General features: G+C 44.9%; 1 protein-coding gene across 1 annotated transcript in view; it reads right to left on the bottom strand.

The window, feature by feature from the left end:
• Positions 1 to 2,318: 2,318 nt before the first annotated feature.
• Positions 2,319 to 18,543, bottom strand: part of ERMO2 (Sec23/Sec24 protein transport family protein) — a 42,024-nt gene continuing 25,799 nt past the window's right edge. Inside the window, exon 13 of the mRNA XM_086490810.1 lies at positions 2,319 to 2,929. Coding sequence (XP_086346936.1) covers positions 2,696 to 2,929 — 234 coding nt within the window. The 3' untranslated portion in view covers positions 2,319 to 2,695. The remainder of the gene's footprint in view (positions 2,930 to 18,543) is intronic.

Here is an 18,543-nt window from a genome sequence, read left to right as displayed (position 1 = left end):
AGAGTGTGTTGATTGTTAGTCTCTTGTGGAAATGCCTTCCTTTGTTGCTTGCCCATCATGCAAGCCTCACATACTTCATATTTGAGATTTAAGATATGTGTGCAACCATCCCAGATCTTTGCATCTCTTTTAGCACAACAATACTTAAGTGACCAATTCTTTCATGCCATGACTGAGTTGTACCTTTTCTATAGTTATTGTAAGTGCAAAAACGCATAAAAAGATTCTTACACCTTACTTCCTTTCCCACTGTATTGCCTTGAGAATCAAATATTTCTGCTCAAGTTTTCTTGAAACAAACTTTGAGACCACGATCATGTTGATTGCAATAATCGAGAGCATTTTCTTTTTTATTTGTGGTATGACAACAATTGAGAGCATATTCTTCTTCATTTGTGGCACATACAACACATCGAAGAGTTGCTTAGTTTCACTTGTAGCTGCTAAAAACGAAATTGTTCTAAACTCTTCTACAGGACATTTTCATTATTCCCAAGCAATTACATTGATGGGTTCCAATACATGATTTCAGGAACTATACCAATACTTCTTACTAGTCATATATCAAGATGCTTCATTATCTCGAATCCAAGAATCATCAACAAACAGGGTTCTTGCTGATGAGCATACCTCTTCTATGGCAGCCCATAGTTCAAGCTCTGTCTCAGCATTGTTGGTAAATTCTCTTTCTTTTCAAGAAGCTTTCATGGTGTCATGCTTCTCATTTGCTTTCTTAGTTCTGCAGTCTTCAACAACATGACCTTTCTTGTCACAATAAAAACAACTTTCGGTAAATTTCTTCTTCTTGGGATTCATTTAGAGGCATTTGACATAGCTCCCTTGCCTTTTACGCTAGCCATGAAAGCAACATCACTCCCGCCATCCCTAGCCCTGAGTCATAGCTCCTCTTCAAGCAGCATTTCACTCAGTTCTTCAAATGTAAAAGGGGTTGGATAAACCTGAGTGTTGAGTACCATAACAAGACCATCATATTCAGCTAGAAGTATATGAATGTGTGCCGAGCTAAATCTTCCAAAGAATAGACACACTAACAACAATTAATTGATCTTGGAGATCCTTAATTTGCCTGATAAAGACCTCAACCTTCTCTCCATCAACAAGTTCCTCAACAACAAGTTGATTTGTTAGATTTTATATTCTAGTGTGACTGTGCATCTCATATTAGCGAGCCAGTATGCTCCAAGCTTCATGTGCTAGTATGCTCCAAGCTTCATGTGCTTTAATGATGCTGAATCAAAGTGAGAACAAAATCACTTCACACATGACACACAATGCATTTGCATTCCTTCTTTTCCAAGCATGTAGAAGAACAGCATTTGGAGGAATTACAAAACTTGAATTTCCAGAATCATTTTGCCCCAACACTCTATCCCCAATAATTCGTATGAATCTAGGATTGTGAAAATTTTGAATTTACATAGTGTAGTCGGTGCTACCAAGCTTACCTTCCTTGAAGGCTCATGGGTGAATGCATAGCAAAGTAGCACCAACAATAACATTTGAAGATGCCAACATAAGAAGAATTGATTTTGCAAGGTAATACAATACAAAATTCTAATGCAAAATTTTGTGTTCATGTTTCTTCTATTTTTGTTGAGGTGTTCTATTGTTTACTTATATATGTATGTATTCCTTAGCCAAAGAGGGATATCATGTGTTTTGACACAAATGCGAGTAAATAACAACTAACTTAATTATGATTATCTGTAGAAAAATTGGTACCCAGCTCACCTTTAAAAAATGTACGAATGTGTTGGTTTCAAAAGCTTGATCTATACACATCAATTTCTATCTTTAACATGGCACATCTCAATCCTTGGGATACATAATCTCGAAAAAATGATGAATTCATCACCTATGTATGTGTGGACATTGATTTGGTGAGTGCCTCCACTATAGCAATGTCGCTCCAAGCTCAACTCTAACTTGGTCAACGACAAATCCGTCATAATCTGATGCCTTGCCCATGCAGAGTCTTATAGGTAGCATGACATAAACAACCATCCACAGCACAAAAAAAATGTATTTTGTGACAGGGCAAAGTTGGAGCATTAAAGCAATAGACATTGAATGCTATCAGCTAACAAGTGAACACAGGAGATATACACACCAATATTCATCCAAATATGCACGCAAAATCTCTTCTTGTCATAAGCAAGCATTATGAAGTACATCCAATGGCTTAATTTGCTTGGTCTTATTTAGAATATGTGCTTCATGCATGTTACCAAAAGAAAGGTTAACGGAAGGGCAAGTCTTCCCGATCAAAAAATGACAAACCGGGAAAAAAGAACGTGTGAAAAAATTAAAAGCCCTTTGATTACTGTGGCAAGAATATTCGTAACAAGATGGAAATGTATACAGCCTACAGAATGCGCAAATGGTCACATTCTCATTGATACAGATGATACCCTTAACCTCCTGTGTCTCTCTCACCATGCCTTGAACAACAACTAATAACCACATGCCGGATTCTACAAGCAAAAATTATGGTAGTGTATACAAACTCTCCTCCCTGTACACAATGAAGTTCCCTGCTAAGCTTTCTCCTCCTCAGAATTGTGTATCATGATAACAAGCCATACCAAGCTGGGTTGCATAATCAAGACAAGGAATAAACACATTCACCTAATAAAAACAAGCCCCAATAGAAGCCCTGTTTACATACACTGCATCATGTTTTTTGCTTCACTTGCCGGAAAATTTGTACCATCCATTCTGCATATCCTACAGTACCTGCAGGCCGATCCTCTACGAGGTTGAATAGCACCAGAAATCCCTCCCTGGGCTGGTCACCTTGCCTGACAAAATGGCACTGCTGGTAAACCGCTGGATTGCTGACTCTCAATGACTTCAATAAACTCATGAACCTCCTCGACAAATCGTTATCACGCTCCACAACAGCTGCCTGCTTGATAAGGAAAACAAAATCTGTATTTTAAAAACCCAAGAGATGATGTTTGGTTCATGCAACAACTTGATTATCCCAATATTTTTATTTTAAAAATCCACCTTATGGTGTGACATGTTAACATAAAAGGGGAAAAAAGAATTACCATGGCAACTACATCAGGAGGAACAATGAAGGAGAAGGGCAAGGTGCTCACATGCGGTGGTGGTGGTGGTGTGTTTGGCTTGTGTGTGTGTGTGTGTGTGTGTGGGGGGGGGGGGGGGGGGGGGGGGGGGGTCACTATCTAAGACAGGGTGTCCCACGAGAGAACAACAGCCCCAGATCACTAGGTGATCTGAGCCGTCCAATTCTCTAGAGGGGTACTCCCAGTTTACCACCTAATTCACCCCTAGTTTACTGCCCTTGCATCGTACAGGGCCCGGGACCTCATGGTCCCCACACGAAAGCCTTACCACCACGCTATCAAGTGTCACATCTCCATATGGCCGTGGCAAGTGGACACTACCCTAATTTACCTAGCGATCAGAATGTGGAGATGAGACCTCAATCAATCAAAGCATCCAAGCTGCCACATTACTAACAATAGTTACCTCACAGTTCTTTACAACACTATATTACATAGCTGCAATTATAGATCACGAGATCACTCTTAAACCATCCAATTCTAACGCATCAACCAATGCATGACCCGCAATCAATCAGACCATCAAAGCTTCCACATTACTGACAATGGTCCCCTCAAAGTTCTTCACAACACTAAATTACGTAGCTGTGCCAGTAGAGTAAAAGATCACTGTTCAGCTTCCCTGATAAAGCCTCTACCTCTAGCTGACAACGGGAGAAATCCAACCGAAGGCAAAAAAGAACGGCGTTTTCAACACCTGGATGGCTTTCTCAAAAATGCCAGCTGACATAATGATCCTTCGTCTTATAAGGTGATAGCATAAGCCTAGTACAGGAACTGGAACTCTAAGCCAATAACAGCAATGTCAACATCCCCAAACCGTTTGAGCAGAGCCAGTAACAGTCACAAATTTGATGACATGGCAGTCCGTACACTGGACCCAGAATTTTGAGCCGCAAAATGCAGGCCACATGGCAGGGCTATTGTTGGCAAGCTATTCTGGCAGCTTTTGGAGCAGCTTTTTGTAATGGTTGCTTTTGCCTTTATAAGTGTGCCTTTGGAGAGGCTCTGGCAGAGCAGTCGGTAGGCACACAGGGTATAGCACTCTCCTCAGCAGTTGTACTCTGTTCTTGTCAATACAAAAAGAAGGGTGTCACCATAAAAGTCAACCGGAGTCCATGCATGACAGGTGGCAATCATGCAAAGCAGCTGGAGTCCTTCCATGGGAGGTTGCTGTCACGCGCACATCTAACCCTATGTGTATGTGGACAAGCTACTTCATGACAGGGGTTCAGTTAGCCTAGCATAGGAAGTGTTCTGGCACTTTTGTGAGTCTGTTCGCAAACCGTGCATGTCCAAACATGAGTAGATGCGTATCCTCTGGTTGCACATAGCATGATCATCAGCATTACCATCAGATTCCATCATGAGCATTTTACAGTGCACAAAACCTATTTTCCCTATTTTAGCCATTTTTCACTTATTATTAATAAGTGACTTTGTTGGGAAACTGGGTAGGGCAAAGTTGCTAAGTTAATATATAAGGAAACTGGGAGTCACTTAGTGGAAGCAAAAGAAGCAAAGGAGAGCACAGGCAATCTCTTGCAGCAGGCCCTCTAGCGCGACTTCTCCAGCAAGAACCCCCCCTAAGAAACCAACATTTTTTTCTGCAAATTCAGCGGAAGAGCCTAGCGTTTTTGGATCCTTCTACAAGCGCCAGCAAGCAGCAATATTCAGCCAGCGTTTTTGCAGTTGCTGTCCAGCGTTTTCAGCCTACTGTAATTGCGTTTTTCAGCCTTGCTGTCCAACGTTTCCAGCAGACAAAACCAGCGTTTTCAGCCCCTGACACCAGCGTTTTCAGCCAGCCGTCGTCCTCGTCGTCGCCGTCGTCACCGACTTAGAACCTCATTGCATCGTAGTGTCAAGAACTTGCATCAGCATCTTGTATCAGATTTGTGCAATCAATAGCATAGACTTCTCTCGCCATCGAGAGAGGGGCCCTTGGAGGAGGGTTTGACAACTTGTTTGGTGTCGTATTCTTCTCTCTATCTCTCAGTCTCAGTACATTCATGCACAGTGTTTACCCACTTTGTTTATGATCATCTGCACTCTCTCACTAAAGGAACGAAAGGCTCTCCCTTCCGTAAGTAAAAGGAATCCTTGAGCACAGTTCGGAGCACTCATCTTGAGCAAAGTTCAACCGTCAACCAGCATTTTCAGCCAGCCGTCGTCGCCGTCGTCACCGACTTAGAACCTCATTGCATCGTAGTGTCAAGAACTTGCATCAACATCTTGTATCAGATTTGTGCAATCAATAGCATAGACTTCTCTCACCATCGAGAGAGGGGCCCTTGGAGGAGGGTTTGACAACTTGTCTGGTGTCGTATTCTTCTCTCTATCTCTCAGTCTCAGTACTTTCATGCACAGTGTTTACCCACTTTGTTTGTGATCATCTGCACTCTCTCACTAAAGGAACGAAAGGCTCTCCCTTCCGTAAGTAAAAGGAATCCTTGAGCACAGTTCGGAGCACTCATCTTGAGCAAAGTTCAACATTCACATCTGTTGCACCTTACAGTTGCAGTTCAAGCAAGGCAAGTACCAAGCGACCCTAGTGCAAGACTCTTCAAGCATGGAAAGTACTAGGCGCCCCTGGTGAAGGGCAGTTGAAGTAGGACAGGTACTATGCGACCACACACGTAGAAGAGGAGCCTTTTTTTTTTGTAAATCTTGATTGAATTCACAAGTGGGAACCTCAAATTGAGGAAAACCCACTATAAATAAGAGGTACAAAATATGAAGCACCACGGTGCTCCGAAAACTAGAAACAAATAAAGTAAATCCTATAAGCTTCAAGAGATATGTCTCCCGCATTAAGGGCAAAGTGAAGTGCTTGTCCAAGCGAAAACTTGGAGTAAGATCAAGGGGCAATTTCCATGCCATGAAACATTTGGAAGTTAAAGTTGATGCCGTATGGTCCACATAACTCAAAATCTGACCCAACCAAAGAAGACCTCAAACAGCGCCTGTGGCTGTTCGAGCGATCCAAAGATCCAGAACCGTCTGTGAAAGATGGCAGAGGGAAACCTAAGGCGCAACGCAGGGGACACTTGCCTGATGGAAGTCCTAAAGCACCCGCAATCCCAAAGCAAATGCGTCACTGACTCGTCAGCCGCATGACATCGGACACAATGAGAGGAGGCAATGCGCCACACATGCAACATAGTACCAACAGGTAGCGCAGCCAACATGCATCTCCATAAGAAAATGTGCTCTTTGAGAGGGAGATGATTCTTCCAAATGCGAGACAGCGTTCTTTGCCACCACAATTGAGACTTGGATAGCTAATTTAGCTCTCCGAGAGACTACGTCCATATGCCCCAAAAGAGTGGCCCTCAGGACGCTTATAAACAGTACAAGGGATGCCCAAGAGTTCCACAAGGATGAGATGGCTACACAAAGATCTAGGTGCATCAAAGTTCTCAACTAGATGAGATGACTAGATTGACTGTTTCCACCTCAGAGTTCAATGTGAACCAAAAAAAAAAAGATTTGTGGAATGCACGCTCTCAGAATGGATTGTCTTGTTTGGAATGGTCATTAAAACGTCTGCTTGAAATGTGAGAAAGGAAATGAATTTAATAGTGACAAGATTTAGCGGATCAAGGCATCCATCAAACAATCAGCACAGCCCGGATGTGATTGTGAAATAGTTACAATGATTATGATTTGTATCTGAGTTCTAATTTCGATGTGATTGTTCAATCCCTCCCCCCCAAAAAAAAAAAGAAAGGAGGTTGATTCTATTATGTGAAAATCTCTCAGAAAGCCCAAACGGTGCCTATTCTAAGAGCAAGTACAACATTGTTTACATAGCACGCCAGTAGGCATCAACGGAAAATTGAAAGACTAGATACAACTAGGCACATGGCCAAACGGAAAAGATGGGTAAAAAATCTCTCCTAAAGAGGGTAAAAAGTACCCTAAGTGGAGAGAGGATGTCAGCAACCTCTGAAAGATATGCACTTGGACCAAAAGCCCATTCATCAACTGTAAATCAAGAATCATAGCCCACCAGTGGTGAAGACGACAGTGAGCAGCGACGAGAAGCTCGGTGTCAGGCAGGTACCAGCCAACTGGTAAAATCTCACAGGTAGGGGTTGTTAGAGTTACACCACCGTTCCTTCGCCATTTTGTGCGGCTAGTGATTGTCTCGGGTTTGCGACCCATCACACATCACGTAGATTGCATGGGCCGACACTTTTAGCACGTGTCTGGCTGATCATTTCTAAGCCTCGCAGCACACATTTTTAGCCATTTTTTGGGCTTTTATGTTTTTTGCACCAGTTACACATTTTGCCCTACCTCAACCTGACATTCTATAAATAGAATGGTTAGGGTCTTGCAGTCATTCATTATGTATTGAGAGCATCATTTGCAGAGCACTTGTGTTTTCTCTCTCTCCCTCCAGCATTTCCGACGCGCGTGGCTCACACCCTCTCCATTGCTCACTCTCACATGGTATCAATCGCTAGGTTGTGGAGAATCTTCATCGATCTCATCCCCTGAGGCTAGTGCTAGCATCTCTGCCGATTTCAGTGGCGGGAAAGTTGCAGAACAGCCTAGCGTTTTTGCAAACATCAGCATTTTCATTTTCAGCCTTGCGTTTTTGCATCTGCCGGCCCAGATCTGCATCCTCTCTCCTAGCGCTCCCTCTCTGCAACAAGATTGCACCAGAACCACCAAATTTGCCTAGCGTTTTCTAAGGTCAGATCTATGTTTTTTGGTCATCTAGTGTTTTTGAAGACCTGCTGCATTTTCATTACTACGCAAACCTTGTGCACCTGAGGAAGCGTCTTTACTTGCCCGAAGTGTCTTCTACTGCCAAGAACTTGCAGATCTACACCCATCCTCAGGTATCCCCCAAAATCGGCACTATTTTGGCATTGATAACTTGCTGTTTTTCCTCTGTTTTCAGCCCCTCCACAACTGAGAAGTGCGAGAACCCCTTCCTCTGACACTTTGTGATGCTCCTGTACCAATCGGTGGCGTACAGGCACGCTGAAATCTCTGTTACAGCAGCGTTTTCAGCACCCTTTGCAGCGTCTTTTGGACGGACAGCAGGCTGATTTTTTGCCCCTTGTGCGGTTGATGCCTCCCTTGCTTGTCAAGACACCATCCGGTGGTTGTTTGAGCAGTTATCTTGGATTGCTACAGCATTGGAGACGGTACCTTTGTCGACGACTTGAGATCTTATCGACCTACCTCTAGGACTACTCTTTGAGTACCCGACATGTCAACTCCGAAGCAGAAGGGACAACAACAACAATCCCAAAAGGGAGCCACCACGTCTTCTGCCACTATGTCGTCATCTGCCAGCGCAACATCCAACAATTATGCCCTCACCCAGTTTGCTGAGGAGGAGGAGTTGGATTTACACAACTATTCTGTGTGGAGGACACGAGTCCGCACAATCATTGCCTACCATCGACTCTGGGAATGGTTGAATGATTTCACCCATTCGGCTACGAAGCATACCCTTCCTGTCACCAGCGTGTGACTACTATCTATCCTTTTTGTTGATTTCTTTCTTATTATCTATTTACTTTCACTTTTTGGAAACACCCCTCGGGAAATCTAACTGCCCTGCATTGCATAGCTAGTGTGGAACTGTCCAGAGGGAGTCCAGGCCTGAGGGCAAGAGAGCACTAAGGTTGGACAAGGACTATGGTTAGCCAAGTGGGGTCATTGACTAGCCAAAGTGGAATCCTTTGCTACAGAGGCTACATTTCAGTTCTGGATGTGGCCGCAGTGTACAAAGAGGGTCGGATGACCTAGAAAGATACAATGGCAGCATCTCCTAAAATTTAGGGAACTGCTATTTTGGGACCTGAAAATGTCTTCGCGTCATTACGTGCAGTTTGACATGGGGATCATTTTGTTACTCTGTGGCCAAGTCAACAGAGGCTGCAGGTGAGATATTTTTAGACCCGAGGGTCTAAAGCGGGAAAATGCACAAATGAGTGACACTTGGCACTTTGAGGCCAGTTTACTACTTATAGAGAAGGCAAAAAACGTGATTTATAGTTGGGAGGCTCATTTTGCAAAGTCTCTGTCACAGGTTAAGAGCTATGGAGTGCTTGCTTTCCCTCTTATGCACAGTGCGGTGCCAGGAGTGATGCCCTGCACGCTACGCACTGCCCTCTCTCTCCCCTTTGGCAGTATGTTATGCCCCTCTAGTGGGCTCTTCATTTGACCAATGTACAGTTGTGTGGGTTCATGCGCGATTGCCGAGGCAAGAGCCTCTTGCACAGGTACTGGATTAGCTAGCGGCTAATCCCCCCGCAGGTACAGGTGAATTCGGAGAGGTTTCACGCCAGAAATCTCGTCCGATTCAAAGGGCAAGTAGCCCTACATGTGCGGGAGCTCGAGGACTTGCTAGGGATGCGACCGGCACGCGAAACGGAGCCCGAAACAGTGAATTACAGCCTGCTGTGTATTTTTGCAGGTTTAGGGTTTTGGCCCTAAACGGACCCTAATACCCCCAGGAGGTTCGGGGACGCAAGGGGACCGCTGTACAGGCGATCTGGCGCATTTTCAGGGCTGAAAACAGAGAATTCAGCGTGCTGCAGATTCTCGCCAGGTTTTGCAAAGTGCCCGTATGCGTCGGGAAAGTCGGTCAATGCGTGGGAATACTGACCGTGAAGGGTTCTAGTACAATTATGCTGCCGAAATCGGGCTGGAACAGTGGAAATTCAGCCGAGTTTGTGCGGGGCAGCTTGTAGGAACCACAGCGTTTATTCCCTCTTTTGAACAATAAAGAAATACCGAAAGGGGCGCCTAAGTTAGGGGCCAATCTGGTGTCTGTCTACTCATACAGGTGCAATCTAGCAGCCTGTATCCCTCTCCCCTTTGTTGTGTCTTGAAAGTACAGGTAAAATAGACGACTAATAATGGGTGAAAGCTAAATCAAGGTTTAAAGTGAAGTCTACCGCCCTTTTTGGATTGAACAGGCCGGTTTCATGGTTCCATTGCCGGGATTAAATCACTTTTTCCCATAGAAGTGAGCCTTGGTCAGTTTTGGGCTTGAAGACACAGGGGATCATAGACCAGACACAGGGAATTGTAATTATGGCTGACAGACCAGATGATGTGACTGAAGAGGTTTCCTCTTCACAGGGTCAACAGACACATGAAGTGGGTGAGTCCTCAAGACCACCACAGACTGATGATGATATATTCAGGACCCAGTTGGCTACTGCTGTGGCTATGTTCACACAAGTAATGCAGAATCCGAGGTTTTTAGCCTTTCTGCAACCTCCGGTTCCGTCTCAGCAAGTTGGGTCACTGGATCATATTCAAAAGCCTGTTAAGGCTCGAGCACAGGTGATTCATACCGCACAGTCAATGGAAACACCTGTACACTTGACGGAGAACATGCAGTCTCCACAACGTATGCCTAAGGTGCAAGAACAGGTGGCTGAGATGCCAGTCTTTCAAGCTGTACCAGTTCAGCCCGCCACCTTTCAACCGCCTATAGCTGGTTCTAATGGGCAGGGAAGCAACTTACAGGCTATGCAACAAGTCTTCCCACCACCTTCAGTACACCCTGGCTATTTTGGAGGTGGATCGGTATTTCAGAGCATGGCTGGTCATGCACCTGGAAATCAGTTTTATACGCCAGGAACAGTGTTTGCGGGTGCTCAAACGATGATGCCTAACCCCATGTACAGTGTCATGGGTATGCAACCAGGGTTTCAGAGCACACAGGGACAATTTGGGATGCCACAAGCAAATTTTGGTATGGCTGGAATTACAAATCAGCAGCCAAATATGGCGTTTCCAAGTCAAGTTAATAGCGGCCAAGGAACACAGATGAACCCTAATAGTGTTCCCATGTTTCAGTCACTTCCATATGACAATTTAACGCCGCTGGAGAGGCCAACTCCGTACAAAGAAGGTGGCAAAGGTGTGTCATTCACGACCTTTACAGGGTTTGATGACAGGAAGAAGGCTCTTTCATTCCTCCAGCAGTTTGACAAGGCCTATGCAGGGGGAAACTTTACAGAGGCTTCAAAGGTGCGCAAGGCAGCCACTTTCTTGACAGGGAATGCGGGACAATGGTGGACAACTTTATTGCTTCAAGGGCAAGCTCCGTCCACATGGATTTACTTCAAGCAGATTTTTGCAGCAGCATGGTTATCTGATGACTTTGAAGCAGATGTCATGACAGAATGGCACCAGCTAAATGCTGCCACTTGCAGAAATCTGGATGATTACAATCGGAAGTTTTGGAAAGCTCTACTTCCAGTAACTTCCTATAGGTTTGTGCCATTGACAGAACAGATTGAAAAATATTGTTGTGGCCTACCCAAAGGATTGAGAAAATACTGCACGAAGACAAAAGTCACTACTTTGACGCAGCTCATCGAGGTAGCAAACACTGGCAATGGTTTGCTCAAGGGAGAAGATTGTGAATTTAACACTGGCGTCAAGGCAGGATCAGGCAAGAAAAATTCAGCCAAGAAGCACGTTCCCAATGAGGCTCCTAAAGGGACTCAGGAGTCGGCCAACGTAGGGAAAGACAAAGCTACGGCTGAATCAGAAAAAGGACCAGCAAAGAAATGGAAAAGACGTTTTCCTCGCAAGTCAGAAGAGCAAAAGAAGGTCCTGAGGACAGAGAACAAATGCTTTATATGTGAGCAGCCTGGCCACATTGCTTACAACTGTCCTACAAAGAAAAGGCCAGCTGATTCTGAAGACAAGGAGGACAGGAAGGGAAAGAAGCCCATGGCTGGTCTAGTGCCAGATATGGTGGGCGACAAGCCAAATTCAGATGCAAGTGAGCTTTGCAGAGCATGGGGAAAGGTTAGGGATCAAACAGTGCTTATCTTCTTTGATCCAGGTGCCAAAGCCAACTTCATTTCCCCAGAATTGGCTTCAAAGTTGGGAATCAGACCTGAAGAGATGGGGTATACAGCAGAGGCAGGTTTGGCATGTCCTGGCCATACAGAGGCTGTGACACCCATCATTGGAAAGTTGCGTCTACATATCCAGTCCTATGTAGATGCTGAAGAATTTTACATCATGCCACTGGATGGATGTGATGTGTTGTTAGGTATTCCTTGGTTATTTCGTGTACAGGGAATCATGGATGCCTACAACAAAAAGATCACTGTACAGAGCAGGGGAAAGACTCACATTCTGGATGTAAAGCTTAAAGGGGAGTCTATTCCTACTGTATCAGCTTCTGCTATTACTTCTGTAATGAAAAAGCATCTTTCTGCGTACTTGGTTTTTGCACGTGAAGTGTCAGATTGTGATGAATCAAATTTATCTGTGCTAGATAAAGAAAGGTCAATGTTTTTACAACAGTATAGTGACTGTTTTTCCGATTCATTACCGTCTCAATTACCGCCAGAGAGACCCGAGGACCATGCGATAGATTTGGTGCCAGGCTGTAGCCCACCAAATAAGCCTCCGTACAGGGTTAGTGCGGCTCAGCAGAAAGAGATAATGGGCCAAGTACAGGAGCTGTTAGAAAAGGGGCTGATTCAGCCCAGTTCATCTCCATTCTGTTCTCCAGTGTTGTTGGTGTAGAAAAAGGATGGCTCATGGCGTATGTGCATCGACTACCGTGCACTGAACAAGAATACCATCAAGAATAGGTTCCCTATACCTAGAATTGATGATATTATGGACAAATTAGAAGGAGCAGCTATGTTTAGCAGGATAGATCTAAAGAGTGGGTATCATCAGATCCGCATTAGATCAGAGGATGTGCACAAGACTGCTTTTAGAACAACGTTTGGCCTTTACGAATTTTTAGTGATGCCCTTTGGTCTCACAAACGCTCCTGCTACGTTTAATAGGATGATGGACAGAATTTTCCGTCCACACCAGCAATTTGTTGGTACATTCTTTGATGACATGATAGTCTATTCAAAGAATGAAGAGGAGCATAGGCATCACTTGGCCATTGTGTTCAAAGAGCTACGCAGTCATAGGTTGCTCATCAATGCAAAGAAAAGTGAGTTTTTTCTGGAAGAGATTCACTTTCTGGGACACATTGTCTCAAAGGATGGTGTCAGAATGGATCCTGCAAAAGTTGAAGCGATCAAGTCATGGCCAAATTTGAAGACGGTGCATGATGTCCGAAGCTTTTTGGGACTATGCTCCTATTACAGAAGGTTTATCCGAAATTTCGCTGAGATTGCTTCACCTTTACATGCTCTTCAAAAGAAGGCAGTCACCTTTAGATGGACACAGAAAGAGATTTCAGCTTTTAATCTCTTAAAGGAAAAGATGACTTCAGATCCAGTCATTGTGTTGCCAGATCTTAGGAAGTCATTTGTGGTCCAGTGCGACGCCTGCGGTAGTAGCATTGGTGCTGTGCTAATGCAAGATGGCAGGGTAGTAGCCTATGAGAGCAGAATTTTGCAAGGGCCAGAGATGACCATGCAGGTCTATGAGAAAGAGTTACTGGCTGTGATTCATGCGCTCTTAAGTTGGAAACACTACCTGCTAGGTGCAGACTTTGTTGTCCAAACGGACCATCAGACCTTGCGATACTTCTTGACACAGACAAAGTTATCTGAGAAGCATATGCGATGGGCAAATATCTTGTCCATGTTTCATTTTCAGATTGTGCATGTGGAAGGCAAGAAGAACGTTGTGGCTGATGCCTTGTCAAGGAAGCCACAAATTTCAGCTGTGTCGATTCCTTATCATCATGAACTTGATGATATGAGAGAACAGTATGCAAATGATGAAGATTTTGCAAGGGTCTTCGAGCAACTAATGGATGGACAACGTCATGAACACTATCTTCTTAAAGATGGGTTCATGATGATGCATGGCAGATTGTGTGTCACAAAGCCATTGCGACGCAAAGTTATGGAAGAGAGTCATGTCCCACCGTATGCAGGGCATCGTGGTATCGATGCTACAGTTAAAGCGGTTGAGACATTCTTCTACTGGCCTACATTGAGAAGAGATGTGGATGCCTTTGTGCGAGAATGCCTAATATGCCAAAAGGTCAAGTTTGACAGGCAAAAGGCACCAGGGTTATTGCAACCACTACCTATTCCAGATAAACCATGGGAAAGTATTGCTATGGATTTTATCTTTGATCTTCCGAGAACGCAGACAGGAAATGATGGTATTTGGACCATTATTTGCAGATTCAGCAAACAGGCTCATTTTATTCCTGTCAGGAAGAAGATCAAGCCAGATCAGATGGCACGCTTGTTTATGAGCAATATTTTCAAGTATCATGGCATGCCACAGTCGATTATTAGCGACCGTGATCCACGCATGACAAGTTTGTTCTGGAGAGGCTTGTTTGAGAATATGGGCACCACGCTCAAATTCTCTTCGTCATTTCATCCTCAAACAGATGGGCAGTCAGAAGAGGCAAATTCTACTGTCCTAGATCTGCTGAAGTGCTATGTGTCAGAGCATAAAGGAAAGTGGGAGCAGTATTTGCCATTGGTGGAGTATGCATACAATAATACACTGCATTCATCAACTGGCAAGGCACCTTTTGAGATAGTTGAAGGTGGCAAGAAAGTTCCTCCTATACTGCATACAAAGGACAAGATATTTGAAGCAGATAAGTATGTTCAGGACATGGATGAAATGTACAAGAAGGTCAAAGTGGCCTTAGAAAGGACTCAGGCAAAGCAAAAGAAAGCAGCTGATCGTCACCGTCGTGAAGTGGTATATTCACTTGGTGATTGGGTGCTTTTACGCTTTGAAAAGGCAAGGTTAAAGAAGATGAAGGGCAAGGAAAGACTGTTTCCAAAGCTCAACATGCGTTACTATGGGCCTTTTCAAGTATGCGACATAATCAGTGATGTTGCATATAGGCTGAAATTGCCTGACAGTTGGAAGATTCACAATGCGTTTCATGTGAGTCTTCTCAGACCCTATGTGGGTGATGTGCCAGAAGATATGCCAGCTGAAGATCAGCCGGAAGTCGAGGAACTTGACGAGATCTTGGTCCCTGAACAGATTTTGGCACACAAAGAAAGGAAAGTGAAAGGCAAGGTTGCTAGGCGTTACTTGGTAAAGTTCAGAAACTATCCACCAATGGATGCTAAGTGGATGGAAGAAGGTGAACTTGCAGAGTCACCAACTGTGTTATTACTTTACCTGGAAGCCTTCGATTTGCAACCTACCTTGACCCCTTGAGTTTCAAAGCTAAATGGATTGTCAGTGTGACAATGGCTTCTGAAACAAATGATGTACAAGGTATTTAAAGTGAGCTCAAATCAAATACCTGTTACATGAATGTTAGAGCTGTACAGATTGTCAGTTTGGCAATTGCTCTTATGGAATGTCCAAAAGTTTGATTAGTGCTATAGAAGTGAGTATTTCTTGTCAGTTTGTCAAAGATACAGTGATTGCTTCTATTGAAGAGTACATGTGTAACTGCATTCTTAAACTGTCGGTTTGGGTATGCTCGAAAGTGTTACGGGATCCAACGTGTACTATAAGACAGTGGCAAAATGTGCAGCTACCATTTTGTCATTGGAAAGTTAGTGACTCAAAGCAATGGCAGAGTGTGAAGCTACCACTATGTCATTGGGACAGGGTTCACACGGAGGCAATACATGAGTCGACGAGGTGTTGAATACACCAGGGTTGACAATGAGCATGTATGTGTCGTATATGTGTTGACAGGTGTTGAATACATCAGTGTTGACAGTAAGCATGTACGATATAGATGCAAACGAGGACGTTTGAGATTTCAAGAGGGGGGTATGTCACCAGCGTGTGACTACTATCTATCCTTTTTGTTGATTTCTTTCTTATTATCTATTTACTTTCACTTTTTGGAAACACCCCTCGGGAAATCTAACTGCCCTGCATTGCATAGCTAGTGTGGAACTGTCCAGAGGGAGTCCAGGCCTGAGGGCAAGAGAGCACTAAGGTTGGACAAGGACTATGGTTAGCCAAGTGGGGTCATTGACTAGCCAAAGTGGAATCCTTTGCTACAGAGGCTACATTTCAGTTCTGGATGTGGCCGCAGTGTACAAAGAGGGTCGGATGACCTAGAAAGATACAATGGCAGCATCTCCTAAAATTTAGGGAACTGCTATTTTGGGACCTGAAAATGTCTTCGCGTCATTACGTGCAGTTTGACATGGGGATCATTTTGTTACTCTGTGGCCAAGTCAACAGAGGCTGCAGGTGAGATATTTTTAGACCCGAGGGTCTAAAGCGGGAAAATGCACAAATGAGTGACACTTGGCACTTTGAGGCCAGTTTACTACTTATAGAGAAGGCAAAAACGTGATTTATAGTTGGGAGGCTCATTTTGCAAAGTCTCTGTCACAGGTTAAGAGCTATGGAGTGCTTGCTTTCCCTCTTATGCACAGTGCGGTGCCAGGAGTGATGCCCTGCACGCTACGCACTGCCCTCTCTCTCCCCTTTGGCAGTATGTTATGCCCCTCTAGTGGGCTCTTCATTTGACCAATGTACAGTTGTGTGGGTTCATGCGCGATTGCCGAGGCAAGAGCCTCTTGCACAGGTACTGGATTAGCTAGCGGCTAATCCCCCCGCAGGTACAGGTGAATTCGGAGAGGTTTCACGCCAGAAATCTCGTCCGATTCAAAGGGCAAGTAGCCCTACATGTGCGGGAGCTCGAGGACTTGCTAGGGATGCGACCGGCACGCGAAACGGAGCCCGAAACAGTGAATTACAGCCTGCTGTGTATTTTTGCAGGTTTAGGGTTTTGGCCCTAAACGGACCCTAATACCCCCAGGAGGTTCGGGGACGCAAGGGGACCGCTGTACAGGCGATCTGGCGCATTTTCAGGGCTGAAAACAGAGAATTCAGCGTGCTGCAGATTCTCGCCAAGTTTTGCAAAGTGCCTGTATGCGTCGGGAAAGTCGGTCAATGCGTGGGAATACTGACCGTGAAGGGTTCTAGTACAGTTATGCTGCCGAAATCGGGCTGGAACAGTGGAAATTCAGCCGAGTTTGTGCGGGGCAGCTTGTAGGAACCACAGCGTTTATTCCCTCTTTTGAACAATAAAGAAATACCGAAAGGGGCGCCTAAGTTAGGGGCCAATCTGGTGTCTGTCTACTCATACAGGTGCAATCTAGCAGCCTGTATCCCTCTCCCCTTTGTTGTGTCTTGAAAGTACAGGTAAAATAGACGACTAATAATGGGTGAAAGCTAAATCAAGGTTTAAAGTAAAGTCTACCGCCCTTTTTGGATTGAACAGGCCGGTTTCACTTCCCACCGCCACTCAGAATCAGACCGACGAGTGGGTGGATCGGGAGATAAGAGTCTTCACCTTTCTTATGATGAACCTCTCGGACCGCATCACGAAGGAAGTTTCCAAAGAGGAGCATGCACATCCACTGTGGAGATGGATTCTTGACCAGTTTGAGGAGACCTCATTTGCCAGACTAATCACACTCGAACAGGAGTTGTACAACGTCCAATTCAAGGATTTCAACTCACTCGATGAGTTGATCCACCGCATGCTGGAGCTTTGGGACAACCTTGGCTCTGCCGGAGGCGACATCACCTCGGCACGCATGGCTAGCCTCTTACCATTCAAGCTTCCCCCACGCTTTGATCCCTACTTTTAGAATTTGCTCACATCTAGACGTACCTCTTTTCCCACCTGGAACGAGATTCTCCCTTCCCTCAGACAGATCGAGGGATACTCCGCATTCCGAGCAGGAGGTGTTGTTGATGCAGAAGAAGCTTTGATAGCTCAAGGAGGCAACAAGAAAGGTAAAGGTAAGAAGAAGAAGAAGAACAAGGACATCAAATGTTACCACTGCCACAAGAAAGGGCACAAAGAATCAAATTGCAGAAAGAAGAAGCAAGAAGAGGCCAACAAGGAGAAACTAACAGCCTTGGCTACAGTTGTAGCCTCTCACGAGACAACAAGGACCGCTCTTGTCGCAACGAGACGGACCACGCTCTTGCTACATCATAGTCAGGTACTTGGGTTGTTGACCTCTATGTCGAGTTTGGACTCTCAGGGAGCTGACATACACTTTGGGCATGGCACAGTGACCATTCTTTATTCTACGATAGGCATTGTTCTTGCACGCGGTCAGTACGATGGTTCCCTATACCGCCGGTCCGCCTCACTACTCTTCTGTCTCGGAAGATGATGGTCGAAAAGGAGAAGGACTTGCACGTCAAATGTATTCCTCAGACAGAGGGGGTGAGTTCACCTCGAAGGACTTTGTACAGTGGTGCAAGTCAGAGGGCATCCAGCGCCATCTGACTACTGCCTACACTCCTTCCCAAAACGGAATTGTTGAGCCGAAGAACCGGACTATCATGGAGATGGCTAGTGTGATGCTTGCACATGCTTCTTTACCTCGGATTTACCGGGCGGACGCATGTAACACGGCAGTTTACATCCACATGTGTTCTCCTACCCATGCTTTGCAAGGCATGACTCCCTATCAGGCAAGCGCAACCCCTCGATCTCACACTTTCGAGTTTTTGG

The sequence above is a fragment of the Adiantum capillus-veneris genome, chromosome 19 (assembly GCF_014529385.1).
Source record: "Adiantum capillus-veneris isolate H3 chromosome 19, ASM1452938v2, whole genome shotgun sequence".
Lineage (NCBI taxonomy): Eukaryota > Viridiplantae > Streptophyta > Polypodiopsida > Polypodiales > Pteridaceae > Adiantum > Adiantum capillus-veneris.
This window is presented reverse-complemented; position numbering and strand designations above follow the sequence as displayed.